Source organism: Aedes albopictus, chromosome 1 (genome assembly GCF_035046485.1).
Source record: "Aedes albopictus strain Foshan chromosome 1, AalbF5, whole genome shotgun sequence".
NCBI classification, from domain to species: Eukaryota; Metazoa; Arthropoda; class Insecta; order Diptera; family Culicidae; genus Aedes; species Aedes albopictus.
The window spans coordinates 2870347-2893296 of record NC_085136.1 but is presented as its reverse complement, the minus strand read 5'-3'; the positions used below and the strand labels follow the sequence as shown (position 1 = coordinate 2893296).

At 37.3% G+C, this 22950-nt stretch overlaps 1 protein-coding gene across 1 annotated transcript in view; it reads right to left on the bottom strand.

Moving 5' to 3' along the window:
• Positions 1-21666, bottom strand: part of LOC109406956 (homeotic protein proboscipedia) — a 41721-nt gene extending 20055 nt beyond the window's left edge. Inside the window, exon 1 of the mRNA XM_029864519.2 lies at positions 20798-21666. Coding sequence (XP_029720379.2) covers positions 20798-21248 — 451 coding nt within the window. The 5' untranslated portion in view covers positions 21249-21666. The remainder of the gene's footprint in view (positions 1-20797) is intronic.
• Between the last annotated feature and the right edge of the window lie 1284 nt (positions 21667-22950).

Below are 22950 nucleotides of genomic sequence, written 5' to 3'. Positions count from 1 at the left end.
AAACACCTAGAAACACAGTTTTTTGCATAACTCTGCCAAACCATAACGAAATCGTTCCAATTTTTATTGACGAGTAACTGACCTGATTATGTGTCGAACCCATACAGATTTGTTTGAGTTCTTAACTCGTGCTCAGAAACAGACCCACTGCGAACTTTTGCCCCGTGCGAACTTTTGCCCCGCATTACTCTACCAAAGGCAACGTAGCAACCATAGCCAATATCACCGCCAACCTAGGATTCGAAAGCTCCCACTGACATCGGGTTACGTGTTAGAAAATCTTGCCGCATTTGGTGCTCCCGCATTTGATATTTGCATTTTGAATGCACATAGCAATATATTGAGTATGTGTAGATAGAAGTTAAGAGATGATTGAACAATAGAACGTTCTGTCAGATGCGATGACTAGTAGTTTTGATCACCTTTGCTTTTATTGGTTTCATTTGAAGAACATTATTTTGGAAGAGTTAAATTAGTGTCGAAATTAAAAAATCTAGACGTAATCAAGTTCTTTTCTCCTACCTTAACGCAAGAAGTTGAATATCAAAGATCTTTGAGTTAATATCTATATCGCATCAGGCTCAGAATTCGTTGCGCGGAGATGAATCAACCCAGATATCGCTGGTTTGCCATCCAAACAATTCAGAGCCGGTGGCGCTTCAAATTTCCGGAATCAGTAAGCCAGTTAATTTCTACTCGATTTTTTTAAAATCCCAATTTATTGAATATATTTCATTTAGCCTGGTAACTTGTGAACAGCTTTACAATCCCGAACGGTAAAAAACTCATCTCTCGGTAGAACACCAAAACTGTGAGTCAAACTTTGAATAACCTTATAAATTCTAACCAAGAATTGAATAAACCTATTCTAGCTTAAAGCGTTATACCACAGACAAACAGACGTAACACTCTAATCATTCTCATCGTACACTGATTTAACGACCAATTTTTAAATGTGATAGTTGGCCGACGGGCCACCCGTGGCGCTTCCATCGGTTTTGTTCGAGTTTGACGTTTGCGCACTACCGCCACCTAGTTCATGGTTGGCCAAACTCAGTCTTTTTAGTATTGGGCGAACATGTAACCGTGACTATTTTTCTAATCGAAAAGTGTTCGAAGTGTTACGTCTGTTTGTCTGTGGTTATACCTTTACATAACAGTATTACTACAAAGATTTGGTGACCGACCGTACAATTTTTGATTCCGATTCTTAAATTGATAATTTGCTTGTTGAACCAGGCTGGATTTTTAGAACTATTATTACGACGCATCTTTATGAGCGGAACCTCAGTATGAATTATTTACGTCAAAATGTTATAAAAGACCTCTATGGCTCAGTCTACTTCGCAATGTTTCAAAGCGGGTTGCCAGTTTGTATTATTTAGTTTAATTCTAATATTGTCGTAATTGGCATTATTGTAGTCACAGACAGCCTCATATTCCAAATTATTATGATTATGGTTATTATGAACAAATATGGGAAACTTAGGGTTAAAAATCTCGTTAATACAGACAAAAAAAAATATATGGGAAACTTGATGGCAGTATAAAACGCTGCATTTTTCCACACAAAAGTCATTAAATATGTTTGTTAATAAGAAGTCCAAATACCGATTCTGTTGGTTCTTCGCGTGATAAATTTGGTTTAAACCTAGACAGGCAGTTTTATCAAATATTAATTGTAATGTTTCATTCCAAGCTATAACTGGTAGGAGAATACATTCATTTTGGTTAAAATCCCTATAAACGTGTACGTTGAATCCCGGTGCAAATTGTGAAATAATCTTCTCGGCATTTTGGAAGAACTTTTCATACACTGATTTACATGCTTGATCAGGTGAGAAATAAACTGACTCAAATATATGTGTTTCACCGGTTATATGAGTTTTCACCCACACGTGCTCGAAATCACTAAATTTAGTTGAAGCAATAAGTTCGGAGTTATATTTCGAGGATATTGCAATAAGGACGCCACCACCAGACATTCTTTGAGTAAGGGTTAAATCGCGATCATCTCTGTATACATTATAATTATTACCGAAAACTTCGTCACTACTCACACTATCATTTCAACTGGTTTCCGTACCCAAAACAACCGAGTACGATAAGCTCAAAACTTTTTTACGAATCTCATTAACTTTTTTAGCACTTTTCATGCGATTGAAATTCTGAAAATAGCCCAAAATCTCTAAAGCATGTAATTTCATAGAAGTTTTTGGTGTTACTTTTGTCTTTACAATATCATTTAAAACAAGAGATCTACCAGACAGTTGTGGCTCGTCATTTAAACCAGTCGATGAATTGTCATTATTATTATTAAAACTAATTACTTCTCTTCGCTGAGAAGAAGTTCTCAAGTCCTGCTCAGCTTCATCGGGTTCTACTTTGGCGCTTCGATAATTTAACCCTCTAATACCCAACCCCGCCTTTAGACGGGGTATAGTTTGAGTATTTTTGTATTTTTTGTTTAGTGGGCAATCCAAATTTTTATATTTTTGGCTGATATTTGGGACTGTTCTGTATACCTCAAAACGGTTTTTGGTGTCTTTTAAACCGTATTTACATTTTTAAAAAATCATTGAAAAATTGATGTTTTAGTCACTTTTCAGATGTCATCGATTATTTAGTACAGTATAGCTACAATTAACATATTTTAAATTTTTCCCAAATCATTCTATCATAGTAAAATAGTTTAAGGGAGTCGAATACACTCTAAAATTATTTTTCTTAAAATTACACGAAAAATAAAATTTTCAATGAAAAAAAATAAAATTTAAAATATTTCAACAATAATCGTAAAATTTCAAAATGTTTTCGTCTCAAAAAATCCACCACCCAAATAGGCTTCCAGGAAAAATATAAAAGTATGAAGATGTTTGAAAATAAAAATTAGAAAAATCAAAAACCGAAATTGTCTAAATCAAGAATTAAAAAGAATCATCTTCCAAAACATGTTTAAATCGATTTTAGATGACGAAAAATGATATTTAGATCAAAATCAAAAATTTGGGTATTAGAGGGTTAAATAAAAATATTTTTCTGATCTCTAAAAACGGAAGAATAATGAATAAACTCGAGATAAACTAAATGATGAATAGTGCTAGTTTGCAATATGAGGGCGACCGTGATGTAATGGAATTCGTCAAATTTTACACTATTGAATCCTTCAAAAAATGTCCCTATTTGAAGGACACGGTACAACAATTCATTCATGATCTTGTGTCCCTTAACTTACATTTTAGCCGCAACCAAGAAAACAATCCGAAACATGAGTAAATTTGTACTCTTGGCTCATGTTTTGAAGTTCAAACCAAGAATGTAGATTAACGATCAAAAGCAAAGCTAAATTGCGCAGGTGGTGCTTTTCTAAAACAGTGAATTACGAACTGTTGACTGAATAACTAATGATACAAAAGACTGAGATGAACCAGTCTCGAGCTGAAAATCTCATAAATAAGGACATAAAAAAAATAATGATACAAATGGAAGAAAAGTGAAATTATTGCAGATTCTCATAATAATAATAATTATTATTGACTAAAATATTAACGCGCACTGAAACGGCAAAAACTAGCAATAGCCAATATCTCATTGAAAAAATATTTAAAAACATTCAAAGTCTTTAACAACAGAGAGATGTTCCTTCTTTTCATCATCTGCACAAAAAACTATTGAAAAATATCCATAGAATTTCCAGTTTTTCAACAAAAACCTGATTTTTTATTGCTATATCCATACAAAGTGTTAGGCGTTTTTGATCAAGTTTATTGCTAATTTCAAATTTTTAATTGAGCGATAATATAGCTGCCAATTATTATTATCTCTTTATTATGGGGAAATTCAGCCCGAGGCTGGTTCATCCCCAGATTCTCATATTTTCATACAATGCAATGTCTTCTTCTTCTTTGTGGCTCTACGTCCCCACTGGGACTTGCCTTACCTCGCTTCAACTTAGTGTTCTTTGAGCATTTCCACAGTTATTAATTGAAGGGCTTTCTTTGCCTGCCATTGCATGAATTTGTATATTGTGGAGCAAGTACAATGATACACTATGCCACGGGAGTCGAGAAATTTTTTCCGACCGGAACGGGAATCGAACCCACCATCTCCGGATTGGCGATCCATAGCCTTAACCACTAGGCTAACTGGAGACCCCGTACAATGCAATGTATTGACCAGAAATATGTTATTTTTGCTTCAAAAGCTGAACATTTTGCGTTACCCAACCTCACATTTGAACGCCAATACGGGCTTAGAACTCTTACAAATGAAGGAATATTGTAATAACCTAGCTTTGCGGACTCTCTGAAACGTCTTTACTATGTTTGAATAGAGCGTCCTATTTGAGCGGTTGTAACAACGCGTTATTTTGTTCTGTTAATTTTGCACTCAAGGTACAAAAATAGAAAAAAAGAACATTAAATTCGGACGACTTGGCTTTGGAATTTCAAAAAATAAAAAAAATTAACACAGTAGTTAAGACAAAGTTCGTCGGGGCAGCTGTATGTACTAGTATGGACTTCTGCATGAATATATGCTGGCCGGCGACTCTCACAGAGAAATTCTCTGAGAGAATTGTGACGTCTAAGCAGTGCCGCTCCGCTCAAACGTCAAATCTTCTGTGAGAGTGAACAGTTCAGTATAAATTCGTGCAGAAGTTCATAGTCAGAGTATAGAATTAACATAAGTTAACAACACAAAAGCGTCTGTTCTGGCTTCCAGAGGCTGAGTATAAAATACTCCTCCATTGGAAGCTATACCTAAAGTGGCAACTCTATCACGGTGGATAGGGGACCTTAAGCCAACAATTTACTTTCCCCGAATCTCTATAATCCGTTCAAGAAATTAACAGAGAAAAAGCACGAACTGATTTAACGGAATCGAATGAAACAAAGGACAAGAATTGGAACATGGAATCACAGACAAGCAGACGTAACACTCTTGAAAACGTCGTGGCACATGCATTTAACGATCAATTCAAATTTCATTTAATTTCCGCGATCTTTTCACCACAGGTGGTAGTGTTCGATCGTTTTGACATTTGCCAGTGTACACGATGCCACTACTACTGCTTTTTCCGGTGCATTCAGTTCTTCAAAAATTCAAATCAGCTGCATTTTGCATGAATTATTGCTGAAAATACGTTCCTGCGAAAATGGCCAAACCATGGTCCTTTTGTCCAAGTGGCCCTTGTTCCAAGTGGCCACATCTGACCAAACCTTAGTTTTTAGCTGGATCCACAAAATTTAAGCCCTAACGATAATTTTCAGCACAAAAATTTTATATTTTTATTCAGAAATGACTGTGAAATCGGTGTGCCAAATCTGGGTCAACATGACCCGAACACATTAAACGTATCTCTTTTTGAACAACTTCGGAAGGTCAAAGAATCATTAATACTGCTGGATTCAGAACACGGGCTCATAACCTCATAACAATCCAAAGTTACGCACCGACCGATGCTGCCGAGCTACAGGCCAAGGAGAATTCCAGGTGTAAAGAGATCGTTCGTTGACGAACTTGGAACCCGAGCAGCGGATGTTTCGGAAGGTGGCAGCGTAGAAAGGCAGTGGACGGCCACCAAGAATGCTTTTATTGAAACCAAATAGTTTCACTGATGAAACCTGGTGGAAGATTGAGAAGTGCAGAGAAGCAAAGGCCGCGATAGAGTGGCCAAGAATCATAGCAGCTAAATTCGACTGCCGTCAACGATGGACGTCTCTAGAAAAGGAAGTGAAACGCTGCTGCAGACGGGACAAGCCAGCGTGGGTGAACTCCTTCGCTGGGGGTGAAAGCCGCCACAACCGGAGATATCCGCCTCTTCTACCATATCCCAGGACGCCTGAGTGGTGCAAGGATGAAGCCGAGGATGTCAGTGAAAGACGCTACCGGACAGTTACTCACCGACCTAACTGACCGAATGAACAACATCTTCAAGTTTTGACGTTCGACCAACCACCAATGTCTCGGCATGAATTGCCTTGGGTACGGCGCATCACCAGTGTCAATTCTGAGGCACCATCACTATAGGAGATTGAAAGAGCCATCCACAGCATAAAGTCCAAAATCCCCCATGGTCTATCGCATACCAGCAGAGATGCTCAAAGCTGACCACATGATATCCGCGTAAATGTGGCATCAATTATTCTGTAATATCTGCATGGGACACCTCGACTTGTCCGACCGACTGGATGCAGGGTGTCTTAGTGAAAGTTCCCAAAATGGGGAATCTGACTGTGTGCGACAACAGTCGTGGCATCGTGTTACTATATGTTGTTCTCGAAGGGTTGTGCAAAGTTACCCTTAATCGGATACAAGAGAAGATCGACGTGACTCTCCGGCGGCAGCAGGCAATATTTCGTGCCAGAAGATCTTGTGAGGACCATAATGCCATGCTCCGTATCATACTGAGGCAGATTAACGAATTCCAAGAGACCCTCTAATTCATTGACTATGAAAAAGCTTTCTATCGTCTGAATTACGAACATCTGTGGGGCATCATGAGACGCAAGGGAGTTTCAGATGAAATCGCCATCCTTGTAGGAGCGCAGTATGAGGCTTTTACATGCGGAGTCCTTCATAACGGAGCTTTTTCCAACTCCATCTGAATTACCGCTGGTGAGAGGCAAAATAACATATGTACTATAACCGCTACTGTTTCTCATCGTAATCGACGAGATTATGGTGGGGATTATTGACCGTGCACCGAATCATGAGCTAGCTAGCTCAACGGAGCTCTGATATTCAGAGCAAGTTGAATGATCTTGCCAATCGCTCCTCAGCGGCAGGTCTTATCATCAACGTCAACAAGACCATATCGTTGGAGGCAAACACGGTCAACCCTTTCAGCATTACGGTAGCTGGGCAATCAGTGCAGTGGAGAATGTTGAAAGCTTCCAAAATCTTGGCGATGGCGGCCGTTGGTGGCGCCAAGATCGACATAGGTGCACGGATCAAGAAGGCGAGGGCTGCTTTTGCGAGTTTAAGAAATGTATAGAAAAACAATCAGATAAGTCAACGCACCAAAATCCGAATTTTTAACTCGAACGTGAAATCTGTGCTGCCGTACGCCAGTGAAACCTGGTGTGTATCAGTGGAGAACGCTCAACGGCTGCAAGTCTTCATCAATAGATGCCTGTGGTATATAATTCGTGCATGGTGGTCTCACAATTGGATCTCCAACGTGGAGCTCCATCGTAGATGTCATCAAAAGCCGATAGCGACAGAAATTCGGGAGCGAAAGTGGAGGTGGGTAGGCCACACTCTACATAGGGGCTGAAACTAAATCTGCAAGCAAGCGTTAGATTGGAACCTAGCAGGACATCGCAGCAGAGGCAGACCCAGAGCGGCGCAGCCTCAACAACGACATCAAGCAAATCGACAGAAATTTGACCTGGCCACAGGTCAAGGCAATGGCTGGCAACCGCCCAGGATTGAAATCATTCAATTCGGGCCTCTGCACCACCGTGGAGGCGCAGGACTGATTTTTTTCATCTCTTTTTATTCGTAAATTTTACGCTAATTCTTCATACCCCAGGACTGAAAGCAAGTAAGTAAGTAAGTATGATGTTTGTGATAATGTAAGCTCAATGATTGGGTATCAATAAACTGCGCACCCAATGATTATAAAACAAAATGGCTCTAACAGTAAAAAAATAGCTTTAATTCGATGAAAAAGCAGACCATACTGATCCAGAGCCAAGTAGTTTCACATACTAGATGAAATAAGTACATATATATGATGAGATTGAAGAGAAAATGAAAAATTTTGTTTTAATCACTCAAAGGGGCTTTTCCCTCTTTCTAAATTTTGAATTAAAAATAAATAATAATAATAATAATTTTGTTTTATCAGATATGAAATTTAGCGACCTGTGTAATTTTCTGTTTTTTGAAAGTTCTGATTGTCTTCAGCTTCAGGCACCGTGCTGTGAAGGTTAGTTACCAAAATGGGAAGAAAGTGATTGATTTTTCGGAAAACTAGCCTGTTAGAGACTTTTTGCTCTCATTATTTTAGCAAGTTTGGTCAATTATTTCACGTTCATCATCAAGCTACTGTTCAAATGCAAACCACCGAAAAATAAAAAGTTTGGAAAACTGTTTAGATTTTTTAGGAGAGCAAAACACACAGAAACACAGGAAAGGGGCTGACAAAATCGGGTATGTAATACAATAAAGTTTCATCGCGATAATATGAATGTAGATTCCAAGTGTGACAAATGTGTTCATTACAATAAAGAATTTTCTAATGTTTTGATGTAATGTTCGTAACTAACTCGCATAAGCGTGCGATGAAACTCATGAAGTCTGAGGTCGTATAATTGCGAACTATAATCGTTATACGACGTCCCTTGGCACCCCAAGTAATCTTTTAAGTTTTGTTCGGCTCTACAAGAGATCTTCATGACCAATTTTATAAAACTTGCAATAAAACTGAATCATACATCAAAACCTCTTGATAACCTCTTTAAGAGCATCTTCCGACTAAATGGACCACTCTCGGAGAGGTTTTGCAAACAGCATTAAGTGTAGCAATAAAACCGTTTTAAAACTTTGTTGAAAAATTTTCCATTCTCGATTGTTGTTGTTTTTTTTTAACAAAAACTATGACAGCTCAAGATGCAGAGAAGCTTCTTCGATGGCACGTAAAGTTCAGGAGGATACATCATTCGTAAGTAGAAAGCGATTATTTCAAAGTAATATTTTAGTAGTTATTGTGCTGGTAGGCTTATGTGCATTCGAATTTACCGTGAATGTTGGGGTTGCAGAATTAAAATTAATGCGCTTCGAATATGGTGAATATTATCATCTTGGAATGAAATAAATCAATTTGTTAATTTAGTAAAACTATCTCGAATCACAAGAAAACTCAGCAGAGAGAGAGTTTATTTATGTGAGCATGTTATGAAAATGGTGGCAAACTATCAATTCATTGCCTATATAAGCAAAATTAACTAATTTCCATTCACGTAAGCTAATTCTTCAATATGGCGACGACCATAATCAGCAAGAATAAAACGAAAGCAAGTTTACTTTTATGATGACCGCAATAAACCTATCAGTGTCTTAGTTTCTGTTTTTCCACCAACAGATGTCGTTACTAATCGAACGGATCGCCATCTGTTGAGAGTTTTAACAGTTTTATTGTGGTAATAATTATTGCCAGAAGGTTTACACATCGGAAAGTTTTGTTTACTCTTAAAATCTGTCTTTATGGATATCTTCAAGTATACCATAAAACATTTCATCAATGGTTTTCATAAAAGCAGTCATAAAACTGTGAGTTTTAATTATTGCTGTAATAAAACCTTAATAAAAATCAAACAAAACCAATCAGCAATGGAATTGTTACTTGGGACTGGTATCATACTATACCAGTATGACTTGTATTACGGTATGAACGAAACATAAACTTGATGAAACATAATACAAGAATCTTCTCACCAGCTCAATACCAACAATGCAGCTGGCAAGGATGGTGTCATAGTTGGAAGCCTTGGGACAATTTGACAGAAACATCGATTTTTGTGATTGGATTCAAATTAAATCAACAGAATCGCTTCATCGATTTAACCGAATGCTTTATTTCACTTAGAGTCGACTTTATAAAATGTTACAGAACTATAAAAAAGGTAAATTTTAAATAAGGAATATTATAGCATGGAATGTTTAATTGTCTAAATAAATTTGATGTCAAATTTCGAGATACATTAAACGTTCCACAATTCTTGCTCGTAAATGGATTTGACACTGGGACAGTTGGAACGTTTTTGAATAAAAAAAAACGAATGAAGTATTTAGATATAAAATAAGATCGATTTAGCAAGGCTTCAACATCGATTTAAAAGATCAATTAGTTGGAGCATAACGTCGATGTGGTATAGTTTCAAAATTGTCCATCCCTAAGCTGAACTGAAAAAGGGTGCAAGGAAGTCGAAGTTTTAAGAAAAATGATTTATTTCTACCATGATTTGAGGAAATGTGGAGTTTAAATAAGTGCAACTATCTTTTGTGAACGTCATCTGTTGTTCACAAAATTTTCCATGTTGATTTACAAATCAACTATGGCGAATAGTTGGTACTATAGCCATAGTTGGTACACTTACCCTATATGATTCGAAACCAACACGGTTTTTTTTTCATGCAATAATGTTTCAGGCTTATCAATATTATCAATTATGATAACAATTAATCACACTTTAGCAATTAGTATCGAGCCTTGGTCCTATGTTATATTGTAATGCTGTTTGATTGAATATTATAAACTCAATTTTCTACCTTTCTTACAAAGTTTGTTTTGTATTTCAATAAACCGAGTATCAATAACATTCCTCAAAACTAGCTGAATGAAAATAAAATTTACCTGAACCTGGTCAGAGGAAATCAATAATTAAAGTTTTACGTTTGCATTACGAGTCGCCCTACCGACTCAATCATACCATGTTGCTGTAAGTGTATGTATATTGGTATAGGTTCTACTAGATGTAATTTTACTTCATGTGTCTGTTCCTATGGCAGTTCATGTAGACTTCAAATATGATGTATAAAAATCATCATTCTTTCTGCAACCTGTTATTTGTGCTCATTTTTCATGCAAACATCCCGGCTATCGTCATGTGTTCGTTGTTTCTTTCTGTTGGTCAGGGCGTTCGAGCTTAATAGTTTTTTTTTTCTCGGGCGGCTTCAAACCGGCATTTCTTCGTTTCTCAGCAGCAAAATTGATGTAGGTAAAAAATGATGTTTGTAAGTGCCGCAGCTTTTAATATTTGGTTTCTTTTAACGGTTCAGATGCCACTTTGATTTTGTTCTGGGTTGGTGAAGAGTAGTTCAAGGCAATGTTCAATTCTTGTTTCCTTCGATAAAATTGAACATTATCATAGGCAAACTTGTCAATTGTCATGTGTTACCGAATCGTGTGATCATCAGCGGAGTTTTCGTAATGAGCACACATTTCACATTGTTTAATAGCTAGATCTTTTTTTCTATTATAATGTATGTTTGGGTCAGTAGCACGTAACGGGTCAATTGAAATGAGAACGATTTTTGCAGCCACATAAGACCTCATCATCAACAGAGAAAAGTATACTTTTGCAACCCTGCACAGTATTTTTATTTTTATTTTAGGCTTACCGCTATGCAATATTTTTTGAGGTTTCGTGGCCTTGCTGCTTACGATTTGGACTAAAATTTCGTTGGCTTCCCAAGGGAAGGATGGCCACGCGAGCGACGCGAGAAAGGTGTGCTAATTTATGACATGCTGGTGGGATTTCGCGGGGAAAAATCTGAATTATGGGAATCCAATTTAACTCTTCGGTGTTCCGAGGGAAATACTATTGATATTTCGAGATACATTCCACTGGGTTTCTGGAAAGACTGCCAATGTAATTGCAATGAAAACAACTGTAGGATCTCAACTGCTAAGCTCAACAAGATTTGTAAACTTTAAAGACGTGATGCGGATCAATATTTGTACAGTTTGTTGATGACTTCCGGTGTGTTTCTAATTAAAACTGTATTTAGAACCTTCTGTGAACATATAACTCAAGGTGGGGAATTCTAGCAGACTCTGAAAGGGTTTTGTGGAATTTTTATACGGATTCCTCATTTGGAGGCTGGAAAAAGGGTAAGAAAAATGAAACATATACCATTCCTTCACATATGCTGGTAGGCTGCATTTCTGGGATTCCATGCAGCAATCTAGTTATTATAAGAGTTATTCGGATGGCATTTTAATATTCATTTTTGGTATGAGATTACGATGGGATACTTGCAATAATTTTAGAAAGATTTTTTCTTCTAAATAACTTTAAAATCTCATCGATATCGTTCCGGAAAATCTCCCGAACCTCGCAGTTATTTATTGATTGTGATACTGGTCTATTCATATATTTCTTCAAGATTCATGCAGGAGTTCTTTCTGAGGTTTGTTCCAGAATAAACTACTACCGTTATTCCTTCGGGATTTTCTCCAGGATTTTTTTTGTATTCCCCAGGAGTTCCTCCAGTAATTCGTTCCAAAATTCCTTCGGGAATTCCTTCTGGGATTTCTCCAGGTGTTTCTTCTGAGATTCCACCAAGAGTGCCTTCTGAAATGTTCCCAGGAGTTTCTGGATTCTCCCAGCAGTTTTTCAGGAGTTTAGCCAGGATGTCCTTCTGGTAGTCCCCCAGCCTTTTGTTGGCTCGTTCTAGGATTTTCTGGGATTTTCCTTTGAGATTTGCTAAGTGCTCCTCTTGCAAACTCTTCAGAAGTTTCTTTAGAAGTTCCTTTGCTGTTTCCACCAGGATATTTTCTGAGATTTCACCAGGAGTTTTTGTTGGCCAATTAGAATTTCTTCCAAGAATTCGTCTGGAAATTCCTCCGAGATTACTCCAGGAAATCCATTCGGGATTCTTTCAGGTACTCCTCCAGGAATTCCTTGTGTGATTTTTCCAGGAAGTTTCTCTATGATTCTTGCAGGAAATCCTCCCGAGATTGTACTACAAATGTCTTCTGTGATTCCTCTAGGAGTTTTTTTTCTGGGATTCTGCAAGGACTTATTTGTAGAATTCTTCAAGTAGTTCTTTCAGGAAGTTCTCCATGGATTCCCCCAAGAGATTCTTCATGGGTGCCCCTCGGCCTAGTAGAAATCTAGAACGCGAAGCCGGTTCGTAGGGAAGAGGGGGCTTTCCTCTTGAAGGAAACGTCGATTCCCGACATTCTCGTCATCAAAATCGGAGGCCATTCATCCATCCGCTACGCACTCCGTTGCTCTAACTTCGGCCATACCCGCACGGACTCCATCGCTGCACGCCAACACTGCAGCAACGGCGGGTCAATCCTTTCGCCGCCATCGCAACGAAGGTACCCACCGCCGTCATTAAGGTTCCCGCCATCGAGGCGACCAAGAAAAAAAACCTGCGCAGGTATGTGTTAGACTGTAGACATGGCCATGATCTAGTGTTTCCAAGAATTTTCCAAACCGTGTGAAACCCAACCTAAACGTCCAACCCGAAATCAAATAAAGATCGAGATTGTTTAATGTTTGAAGATCGAGTAGTTTTTTAGTTTTTTTTCAGTTACATTACCGTTGAGTGCAAGTTGCACGAAGCTCGCGCCAATTGCCAGTACCATTCCGTTTTAGTAACGACTAATGGAATCTTCGCTCTGTTTTAAACTTCTCTCGTGGTGTTTAGTGGGTTGAGCTAGTCTAAGTAGGGATTCACGTTATTTTGGGATTTTCAGATTGAAGATTGCATTTTCAATTAATTTTAAGCCAGCGACCGTTCGAGAACTCTTCTTCTTCTTCTTCTTTATGGCTCTACGTCCCAACTGGGACTTGGCCTGCCTCGCTTCAACTTAGTGTTCTTTGAGCACTTCCACAGTTATTTATTGAAGGGCTTTCTTTGCCTGCCATTGCATGAATTTGTATATTGTGAGGCAAGTACAATGATACTCTATGCCGAGGGAGTCGAGAAAATTTTCTCGATCGGAACGGGAATCGAACCCGCCGTCTCCGGATTGGCGATCCATAGCCTTAACCACTATTTAGGCTAACTGGAGAACCCCTGAAGTGTGAAGACTCAGAATTAGTCGGGCAAAATTAAAATTGACTGGTGGTCTCTCGTACCCCGAGAGTAGCGATTAAGCCATCGGTTTAGTGTAAAAGCCTTGAACATATTCGCCGAACTTCTGGCATTATTTCCAAGATTTCCCCCAGAAATTCTACCCGAGGTTCTACCAAGAATCACGGTAGGGGTCCGCGAAGAAATCCCGGATAGATTTTCTGGAGAAGTCTTGGCAGAAGTTTTTGAAAAAAAAGGAATCGAAATCATAATACTCGGAAGGTTCGGAAGATTTTTTGGAACGATTTCTAGATTTAAGGAGTTTATTTATAATTGCAGAAGTAGAATCGTGAGAATTCCACCTGCATCTCACATCAAAATTCTAATTTGAAAATCATCAGAATAATTGTTATAATAGCAATAATTTTCCATGGAATCCCTAAAAAGCAACTTACCAGCATATGCATTGGTATGGTATTTGAGTTGTTTTCCTTATAAGTCTCACTGGAAGGAAACATTCGATCACAAATATAACCGAACTCTTAACAGAATTTCCATCAAAAATTATCCACGATTCCACCAGACCCCAGCCTCGAACAGAGAAATCTGCATGAGAATCCCTATTCTGTATGACCATGCTCAGAGAGTTTGGATCGAATCTCAATAGAAATCTCTAAAATAATCATTGAAGGAATGCCAAGAGAATCTATTGTATGAATCCCGGAAACAATAACTGGAGGAATAATGGAAAGATTCTCTGGAAACATTTTGGGGGAATCCCTGAAGGAGTCATTGAAGAAATCCCGGAAGGAATGCTAAAACAGTCTCTAAATAAAAAAAATCAGGAGAAATATCTAAGGGATACTTTTCTAAAAAAAAACCTGGAGGAATCTCTAAAGGAATCCCTTAATAAATCTCGGAAGGAATCCTGGAAGAAATCATTGAAGGAATCTCAGAAGCAATCCGGGGAGAAATCTCTGAAAAAATCATTGAAAAAAAATCCTGAATGAATCTCGGGTTAAATCTCTTAAAAAAAGAAGAAAATCTTCAATAAGTCATGACAGGGATGAAACCCCGGGAGCAACCACTGAAGAAAATCCGAGAGCCAGAATAAACCGCGGAAAGAATCTCAAAATAAATCCTGGGAAAAATGCCAAAACGTATTCATAAAATAATTTCGGGAAGAATCTCTGAACGGAAGTCTGGGGGAACTTCCTCGAGAAATCCTGTGGGAAATACAGGGGGTGGCCAAAATGTTTGGGATAGGCAACTTTTTTCTCCCTCAAAAAAAAAAATCAACGTGCGGTAACTTTTCATAGAGTGCATTAAAAAATCTCAAATTTAGACTGTTTATCAACCCGCTATATGTGCATCATTGGTACACATTTGAGCTCGATTGAATAATTTTTCGCAAAGTTAGAACCGTTCGGGTAAAACACTATTTTTTAGACATCTTATTTTTGAACTGTCATATCTCGGAAACCAGTAAACCGAATTGAATGATTTTTTTAACGTTTATCAACAATATATTGATTTATAATACAACGTTATAAAATGAAATATTTTTACACGGCGAATTAAGTTATACCGGGTTGAAATTTTTACCCATATAGAGGAAAATAAATCAAATTTACAATACCACACAAAAATTACTAAATGTGTTCTTCCTTTAATCTAAATTGGCTCCAGTATATCTGATTGAAGATAACTTGAGAACAGAAGTGGAAAATGAGTTGTCTAAAAAACAGTGTTTTACCCGAACGGTTTTCACTTTGCGAAAGATTAACCAATCGAGCCCAAATTTGTACCAATGATGCACATATAGGTTGACAAACAGTCAAAATTTGAGATTTTTTGATGCACTCTATGAAAAGTTATAGCATGTTGAACTTTTTTGTGAGAGAAAAAAAAAGTTGCCTATCCCAAACATTTTGGCCATCCCCTGTATATAGAAAGAATCTAGTGACAAATCAATGAAGAAATATAATATGGAATCCGAAGATAAAACGTTAAAGGAATCCCAGGATGAATCCTTGCAAGAATCTCTGAATGAATCTTAAGAAGAATCTCTGAAAAATGAATGAATCTTGAGAAGAATCCCGGGAAAATCAATTAAGAAATTACGGGAGGTGTCAATGAAGGAATTCTGAGAGGAATCCTAGAAGGGATCTTGCAAGGATGCCTTAATGAAGTCCCAGTTGGAATCTCGGAAGAAAACTCAAGAAGATTGCTTGAGTAATTCCTGATAGAATCTCGAGAATAATCCGGGAAGAACTTAGACAGAATGTCAGGAAAAAAAAATCCAATGGAATCCTGGGAGAAAGAAATCGTTGAAAACATTCCTGAAGAAATCCCGGGAGGAATCGATGAAATAATCCCGAGAGGAATTTTTAACCGAATTCTAGAAAAAAAAACATGGTTTTTCACGAAAAAAAACATTTCTACAATAATCATAAAATCTCGAAACGAATTCGTCTTTAAAGAATCGGTATATTCAATAGACTTTCAGTTTCCAATCCAGGGTCTCCAGTCAGCCTAGTGTTTAAGGCTATGGATCGCCAATCCGGAGGCGGCGGGTCCGATTCCCGTTCCGGTTGGGAAATTTTTCGCAACTCTCTGGGCATGGGTATCATTGTGCTTGCCACACAATGTACAAATTCATGCAATAGCTGGCTAAGAAAGCCCTTCAATTATACTGTGAAAGTGCTCAAAGAACACTAAGTTGAAGAGAGGCAGGTCTAGTTCCAATGCGAACGTGGAGTCTTAAAGAAGAAGAAGAAGAAAAAGAAGAAGAAGAAGAAGAAGAAGAAGAAGAAGAAGAAGACAAAGAAGAAAAAGAAGAAGAAGAAGAAGAAGAAGAAGAAGAAGAAGAAGAAGAAGAAGAAAAAAAAACTTCCACGAAAATATAAAAGTGTAGGGATGATCAAAAATAAAAATTAGAAAAATCAAATACCATAAGGGGGCGTTCATAAATGCCGTAGTTTTTAGGGGAGAGGGGGGAATCTGGGATTGTGTGACGAGCCATGTATTAGGTTTGGCAAAATATGCTACGAGGGGAGGAGGGGGAAGTAAAAAATCGGCCAAAAAATTCTACGTTTGTTGCGGAAGGTGTTGGTTGCCAACGGTGATCCAACTCTTACAGCAAAACACGAGACAATTTCTGTCATTGGTTAGCTAAAATGCTAAACCTGCTTTTTGAAAAAACGTCCTTTATGGACGCTTGAAATAATTTATAAGCTGTTATTTGCTCCATCCACAAGGAATTAGTTTTGGAAATGTTAAAACCTTCCTGGAGGCTTCGACTTCATCGATTTCAAGGATGCTTCGCAAATTCCAACATCCAACCACTTAGATCAAGAAACAAATCGTCGACAAGAATGGCTTTTCCGCCAACAAACATTATGGCCGTACAATAAATGAAAAAAACGCTCTTAAGCTTGGTAAAAAAATAGCTGAATAAGTTGTTATTCAGCAACCATCATTACTTGGGAAGATTAAACTTAATTATCATGCCACTGTTTTCTATATTAGTGTAACTTGAAAGAACAGCCTGTGATTCAAAGAAGGAAATATCGCTGGAGAAAATACTCGTAGTTTCAATGCCAAATAACCTTTAACGGTAAAATTAGAAAGATTAGACTATGACTCGTTCATCTAATGCGAACAAAGTAACTTTTGAATAAATTCTGATTAGCCACACGTCCAAGTATTATGTAGCTTTTCATCATATTCACTAGGTTTATTAATATTCTATGATGCATTAAAAAAACTTGAACACATGGACAAATGACATTCTTAAAGCATTTTTTGGGTTAAAATTTTTACATTTTTTTCAGGTTTCTAATGCACAGTGGTAGTGAAATGTATGATATACCCAAGCCCAAGCAAAAATGACAATATCTTTTATGATATTTTCAATGCTTTAAATATTGTTCAGTAATGAAGAAATCCAATTTTCAATTTTCTCTTAACCTCTGTTTAAAGGTGAATAAAACCCTTTAGTTTTGCTTTTCCGCATGAAGATACACCGTGTACCTTTAGGTTGGTACATTTGTGCTACATTTGTGTATTTTATATGATTGCCAATCTCATTCGCTCATTTTGACACATTACAACTTTTAAAATATGTGGGCTCCAACATTCCAAAAGGACGTAACTGTTGTTGGAAGCAGTACCTTCTTTTTAGGCTCTGAATTGCATACACCAGATTTTTTTTTTGCACGGGTCGTTCCTTCACTATAACACAGCCAACATTGAACCAATTCACATGAAAATTTGAACACAGGAGATAACGGTAAGTACTATTGTGTAGGAAACATCAAGTCAATTAAGTGAAGAATTAGTTTTAGTTAAAATACACAAAAAAAAAATAGTCAATAGGTTCAAAATTTAGTAATTCATAGCCGAAAATGACAAGTGCAAAGAAAGAATCAGTTGTATTGCAAGTAATCCACCAGCACTAAAAGAAATAGAACATTCTCCTCTTTGGCCCTGTTCATAAATTACGTGGACTAATTTAATCAGCTCAGACACCCCCTTCTACCTTCGTAGACTTATTGTGTCAATATTGAACAAATTTTGGCTTAACATTACACTCTCCTCCTATGGAAATTACTTTATAGACAGTGGTTACGATAGCGTTTATAAATACTGTGAATACTGCATAGAGAAAGTATAGATAAGAATAGTTGAACAAATACCAGTTAGTTGAATAATTGGATCCTTTGCAAACGCACCGATGTGTTCACTATAATGTAATTTATTGTATGTAAATTGAAATATTTGTAATTGATTGATTGATTTGTCTTTATTTAAGAGACTTTCAGCCCTTGGCTGACAGGAAATATTTGTAATTAATAATAAACATATTTAACAGCATTGAAGCTACTCCACAAAAGCTGCTCTCAATAGGTGATCGTCCGTGGCAAAGAAACATCCCCAACTCAACAGACAGGCTCTTTTTAACAGTGGCAAAATATTGTGTCAAAGGGATGAACTACGACTCACTGTTTAAAAGCAAAAAGCATAACATAACATAAAATAAATAATAATGAAATAACATAACAAACACAACCTAAAAAGCATTTTTTTTTTCAAAATCAATTAGGTGCATTTGAAATGTTGGATAAGGAAACTGAATCTAAAAGTTTCAGTATACGTTTCGATCTTAGTTTAGACAAACGATTTATACCGAAAGAAACGTTCTAAATATTGACCCCTCTGGCTCCAAAGGGTTAAAATAGCAATTTCCGATTAATTGGTTCATCTCCAGCACGTGCACAAAGGACTCCGAATTATATATTTACAACATTCTTCTAGAAGACATTGTTATGTAAGCATATCATGGGAAGACCAAAGCGATGAACACAATTTGAGAGCTCACTTTGAAAACATTTTACTATACGCTGCTTAATTTTAGAATGTGTTACTACAACATTTATGTTATCAAGATCAATTTCTATTCTTTACATTGTGAAGTATATAAAGTACTTGCTGTTGTTCTTGCTACTTCAGTTTTGATGCATAGTACCAAATCTAAGTATTTCCAAGATTTTATTTTTTTTTATATTTCGTTCTGGCAGGTTGAGATATTAATTCTTGTAAAAAAACTATGAGAATGACTAACACAACAAGATGTATACTATATTTTTCCATCTCTCTGCTGTGTTCTCAGCAGCAGAATATATTCGGTACACTCGGTTCTCCTTTTACTAAAACTTTGTGAATGGGTCAACGAGTTCAGCAAATTACATGTCAAAAGTTACTGCCATACAGCAAATATCGATTATTAGGTGCACTGATCGAAATGTGCTGTTGAGAATTTTTAAGGTGAAATTAGAGTCGCCTAGAATATTTCTTAACAAATCCGTTGAGTTTCCGGTCTGAAATACTGATCTTCGTAGAAAAAACACTGCGTTGAAAGATCAGAACCTAAGTGCGGATCTTTGATGAAATTTCTGAAAAAACTCATGTAAAAAGGTGCGATAGAACTTCCGGAAGAATGCATGCATAGTGGGTTGATTGATTGATTTAGTTATATTATAGAGACTTTCAGCCCTAGGCTGGTTCGTCTCTGCATAGTGGGTTCTCTTTAGGCATTTGTTGCTACCGGAGTAAATAAAATCCTAAAGAATTATTTGAATAAATTTGATGAAAATCGTTCCTTTGTCACGTGAATGAAAAAAAAAAAACAATAAACAAAAACAATAAAGAACTATTAGTTTACGAAGCTAACATTAGATAAGTCCACATACTACATTGTGTTTGGGGTATATCTTTCTTGATTACAGTTTTTTTTGGAGCCCATGCAAGACCTCTACTTCGCATTGGTGTCCGGCCGTTCGGCCGAATGTCCTTTGGTCGACTACTGTGAAGCCAAATCATGATCTAATGAATTCTCTGAAACGACGGAAAAACTGCGGGTAACATTCTATATGCCAATATGATCAGATCACTAGAAACATTTCACAAATTATCGGCTAGTCTTACAATTAAGGGATTGCGTCGAAATCGCGAGTATTTTTTCCAGAATTTTTTTTTGGCCAAATGACCCGGAACATTGCAATTGTGAAGGAAGCTTCAATATACTCATAAACTTGAAAAATGAATCCTTAAAATTTATTAGTTCGAATATGATTATTTTCTATTGATCAATGATGAGCTCAAATCATATTAGTTTAAGAAAAACTACCATACAAAATTCAACGCGTGGTTCGTAGCATGAACCAGTATGGTTTAAGATTCGTTTACAATGACATTTTACTTGGAAACACTAGGGATAACTTTTAAAACGATGAACACAACACGAAAAATACACTGGCTCTTCAGTCTTCTACAGATATTTTTGCGGTTATTTCATTCTCACTTATGATTGTGGCATAATGAGCTCAACCAAGTCATCTAAAAATTTTGAAGGTTCTACTATACATAAGCATTTGCTTAATATTGCCATGTAACTGTGGATCTGATGGACCTTCATCCGTAAAACTATTCTAAGAAGTCGATAAACACGCTCGATAATTGAAATCACGCTTTGAGGAGGAGGGGATTCTGCAAATTGTGATGACCTATACAAAAACTTCAGTGATCTGATACAAACATGATGACATAGCCAATCGCGGTGTGTAATTTCAACATCCCTTTTTTACGTGGTGTAATTTATGAACGTTCTCATATGGTTAATATGCGGTGTTTATGTGCTTGTTTTTATTAGAGCTTTTCTAATACAATCTTATTCTAAACATAATTATTTTACCTTGCGTTTGGCTTTTCCTTGCCGTTTTCTTCTCCTTCATCCAAGGATACTCTGGAACTGAATCTAAATTTTCGGTAGAGCCCACTGGGTAACCTTGAGAAATTAATTTAGGACTCTCCGAATCAATATGCGTTAAGAACTCGGCCATCGATGGTTGAGAATTTATAAATCCACTTTCGTTTTGCATCCAATATGATGAATCTGGATGAACTTGGGTTTGTTGAGGCACTGTTTCCGTATTTGTAGAACTTTGCGTAACACATCTTATAGGTTTATCACTCATCAACGCTTTACGATTCAAACGAGTATTGGTCGGATTCAATGGCGATCGAGATTGAGATGCCGTTGCATCTGTTTCAATGAGGGCATTCCCTTGCAATACACTTAATCCAGCTGCTTCTGGCTTCACTTGGGATCCAATGTGGTCTGCTGTGCTACACACTTCTTGCATTGTCGCAACTTATTAACTCTTCGGTTTATCACAAATATCTTCAGCAATTCACTCACACTTCGATTGCATATCACACTTCATCCCAAATCACATAATAATCTCAATGATTGATTTTTGGCATATATACACGTTTAATTCAAATGGCATTCAATATGGTATACATATAACTGTGCTCCACAAACACGATGATTGAATCTTCTTTTACTCATTCACTTTACACTAAACAGATCTGCATAACAGTTTAAACACTCAGCATTCCTCAATATGGTATCATTGGATGATATATATGACTTCATACTCCAGAGCAGCAAACTTTAAATGTTTTATACTTTAGCAGAAAGAGCTATCTAAGTGACGATGCGACCGATTTATCCAGCTTTATGATGACTACTGAAATAAAGCTAACATGTGTAAACTTACGAACCGTTGTTGGTTCAGTCAAGATGCCGAGTGCATTTTTTATTGAATTACCATGAAAGAGGGCGTCGTCAAACGTCTGGCTCTCGTGCTATCAGATGTATAACTTGCTTTAGCAGCATCATACAAAAAACACGTTACGGCAAAACAGCTGAAATCGTGTGTTGCTGTGGGCGGAGTCAAACGAACCCGAAGTTTTCCCTTGAGAGTTATGCTGCGAGAGGAGAGAATAAAAGATGAGCAAAGAGTCGCCGGCAAATAAACTCGGAATGTCTAGGACATGTAACATTTATTATTTCATATATGTAGCTGAGTCGATTGTTTTGATAGGATTCTCAAAAGTAAACATGTTTTGTTCGACATATGTTGTCCTTTTTCAAGTAGCCGATACCGAGTGCTTAAAACTACAGCGCGGCAGCTATCTAACAATGTGAAGTACTGAAATTTCAAACTTTGTTCGTTATATTATTACATATATGTATACAGAGATAAGTCTTAAAATTAACAAAAACCTCGTTTATTCTCAAAATTCTTCTTCTTGATGTAACGTTCAAACTTCCACAGTTATTGACTAAGAACTTCTTCTACCAATAGCAATTTTGCATGTGTATTCGTAAGACAGGCACGGAAATACTCTCTACCGAAGGAAATCGAGGAAGTTCCATTTACAAAAAGCTCCTGTACCGACCGGGACTCGAAAACGTCACCCTTAGTATGGTAATGCTGAATTCCCACGCCTTTATAGCTGTGGTTAGAGGGCTCTATTTCTTATCTATATACTCGCAAAAAAAATCCGTTCCGATATACGTGCACTCCCAGTCACGGCAACGGGAACAAACTGGAACTATGCATAGCAATGATAACAACAACAAGAAATATACACTGTGAACTAGAAGTCACGTTCTCTAGAACACACATATAGCTGATACTAGTTCTAGTTCACAGTGTATATTTGCTTGTTCTCATATTTGCGTTTCTTTGTTCACGTTTATCCGAACGGTTTTTTTTTCGCGTGTATTCCAAGGAATTGGCATCCTCCTCTCTCCTCTTCTTGGCGTAACGTCCTCACTGGGACAAAGCCTGCTTCTCAGCTTAGTGTTCTATGAGCACTTCCACAGTTATTAACTGAGAGCTTCCTCTGCCAATGACCATTTTGCATGTGTATATCGTGTGGCAGGCACGAAGATACTCTATGCCCAAGGAAGTCAAGAAAATTTCCTTTACGAAAAGATCCTGGACCGACCGGGAATCGAACCCGTCACCCTCAGCATGGTCATGCTGAATA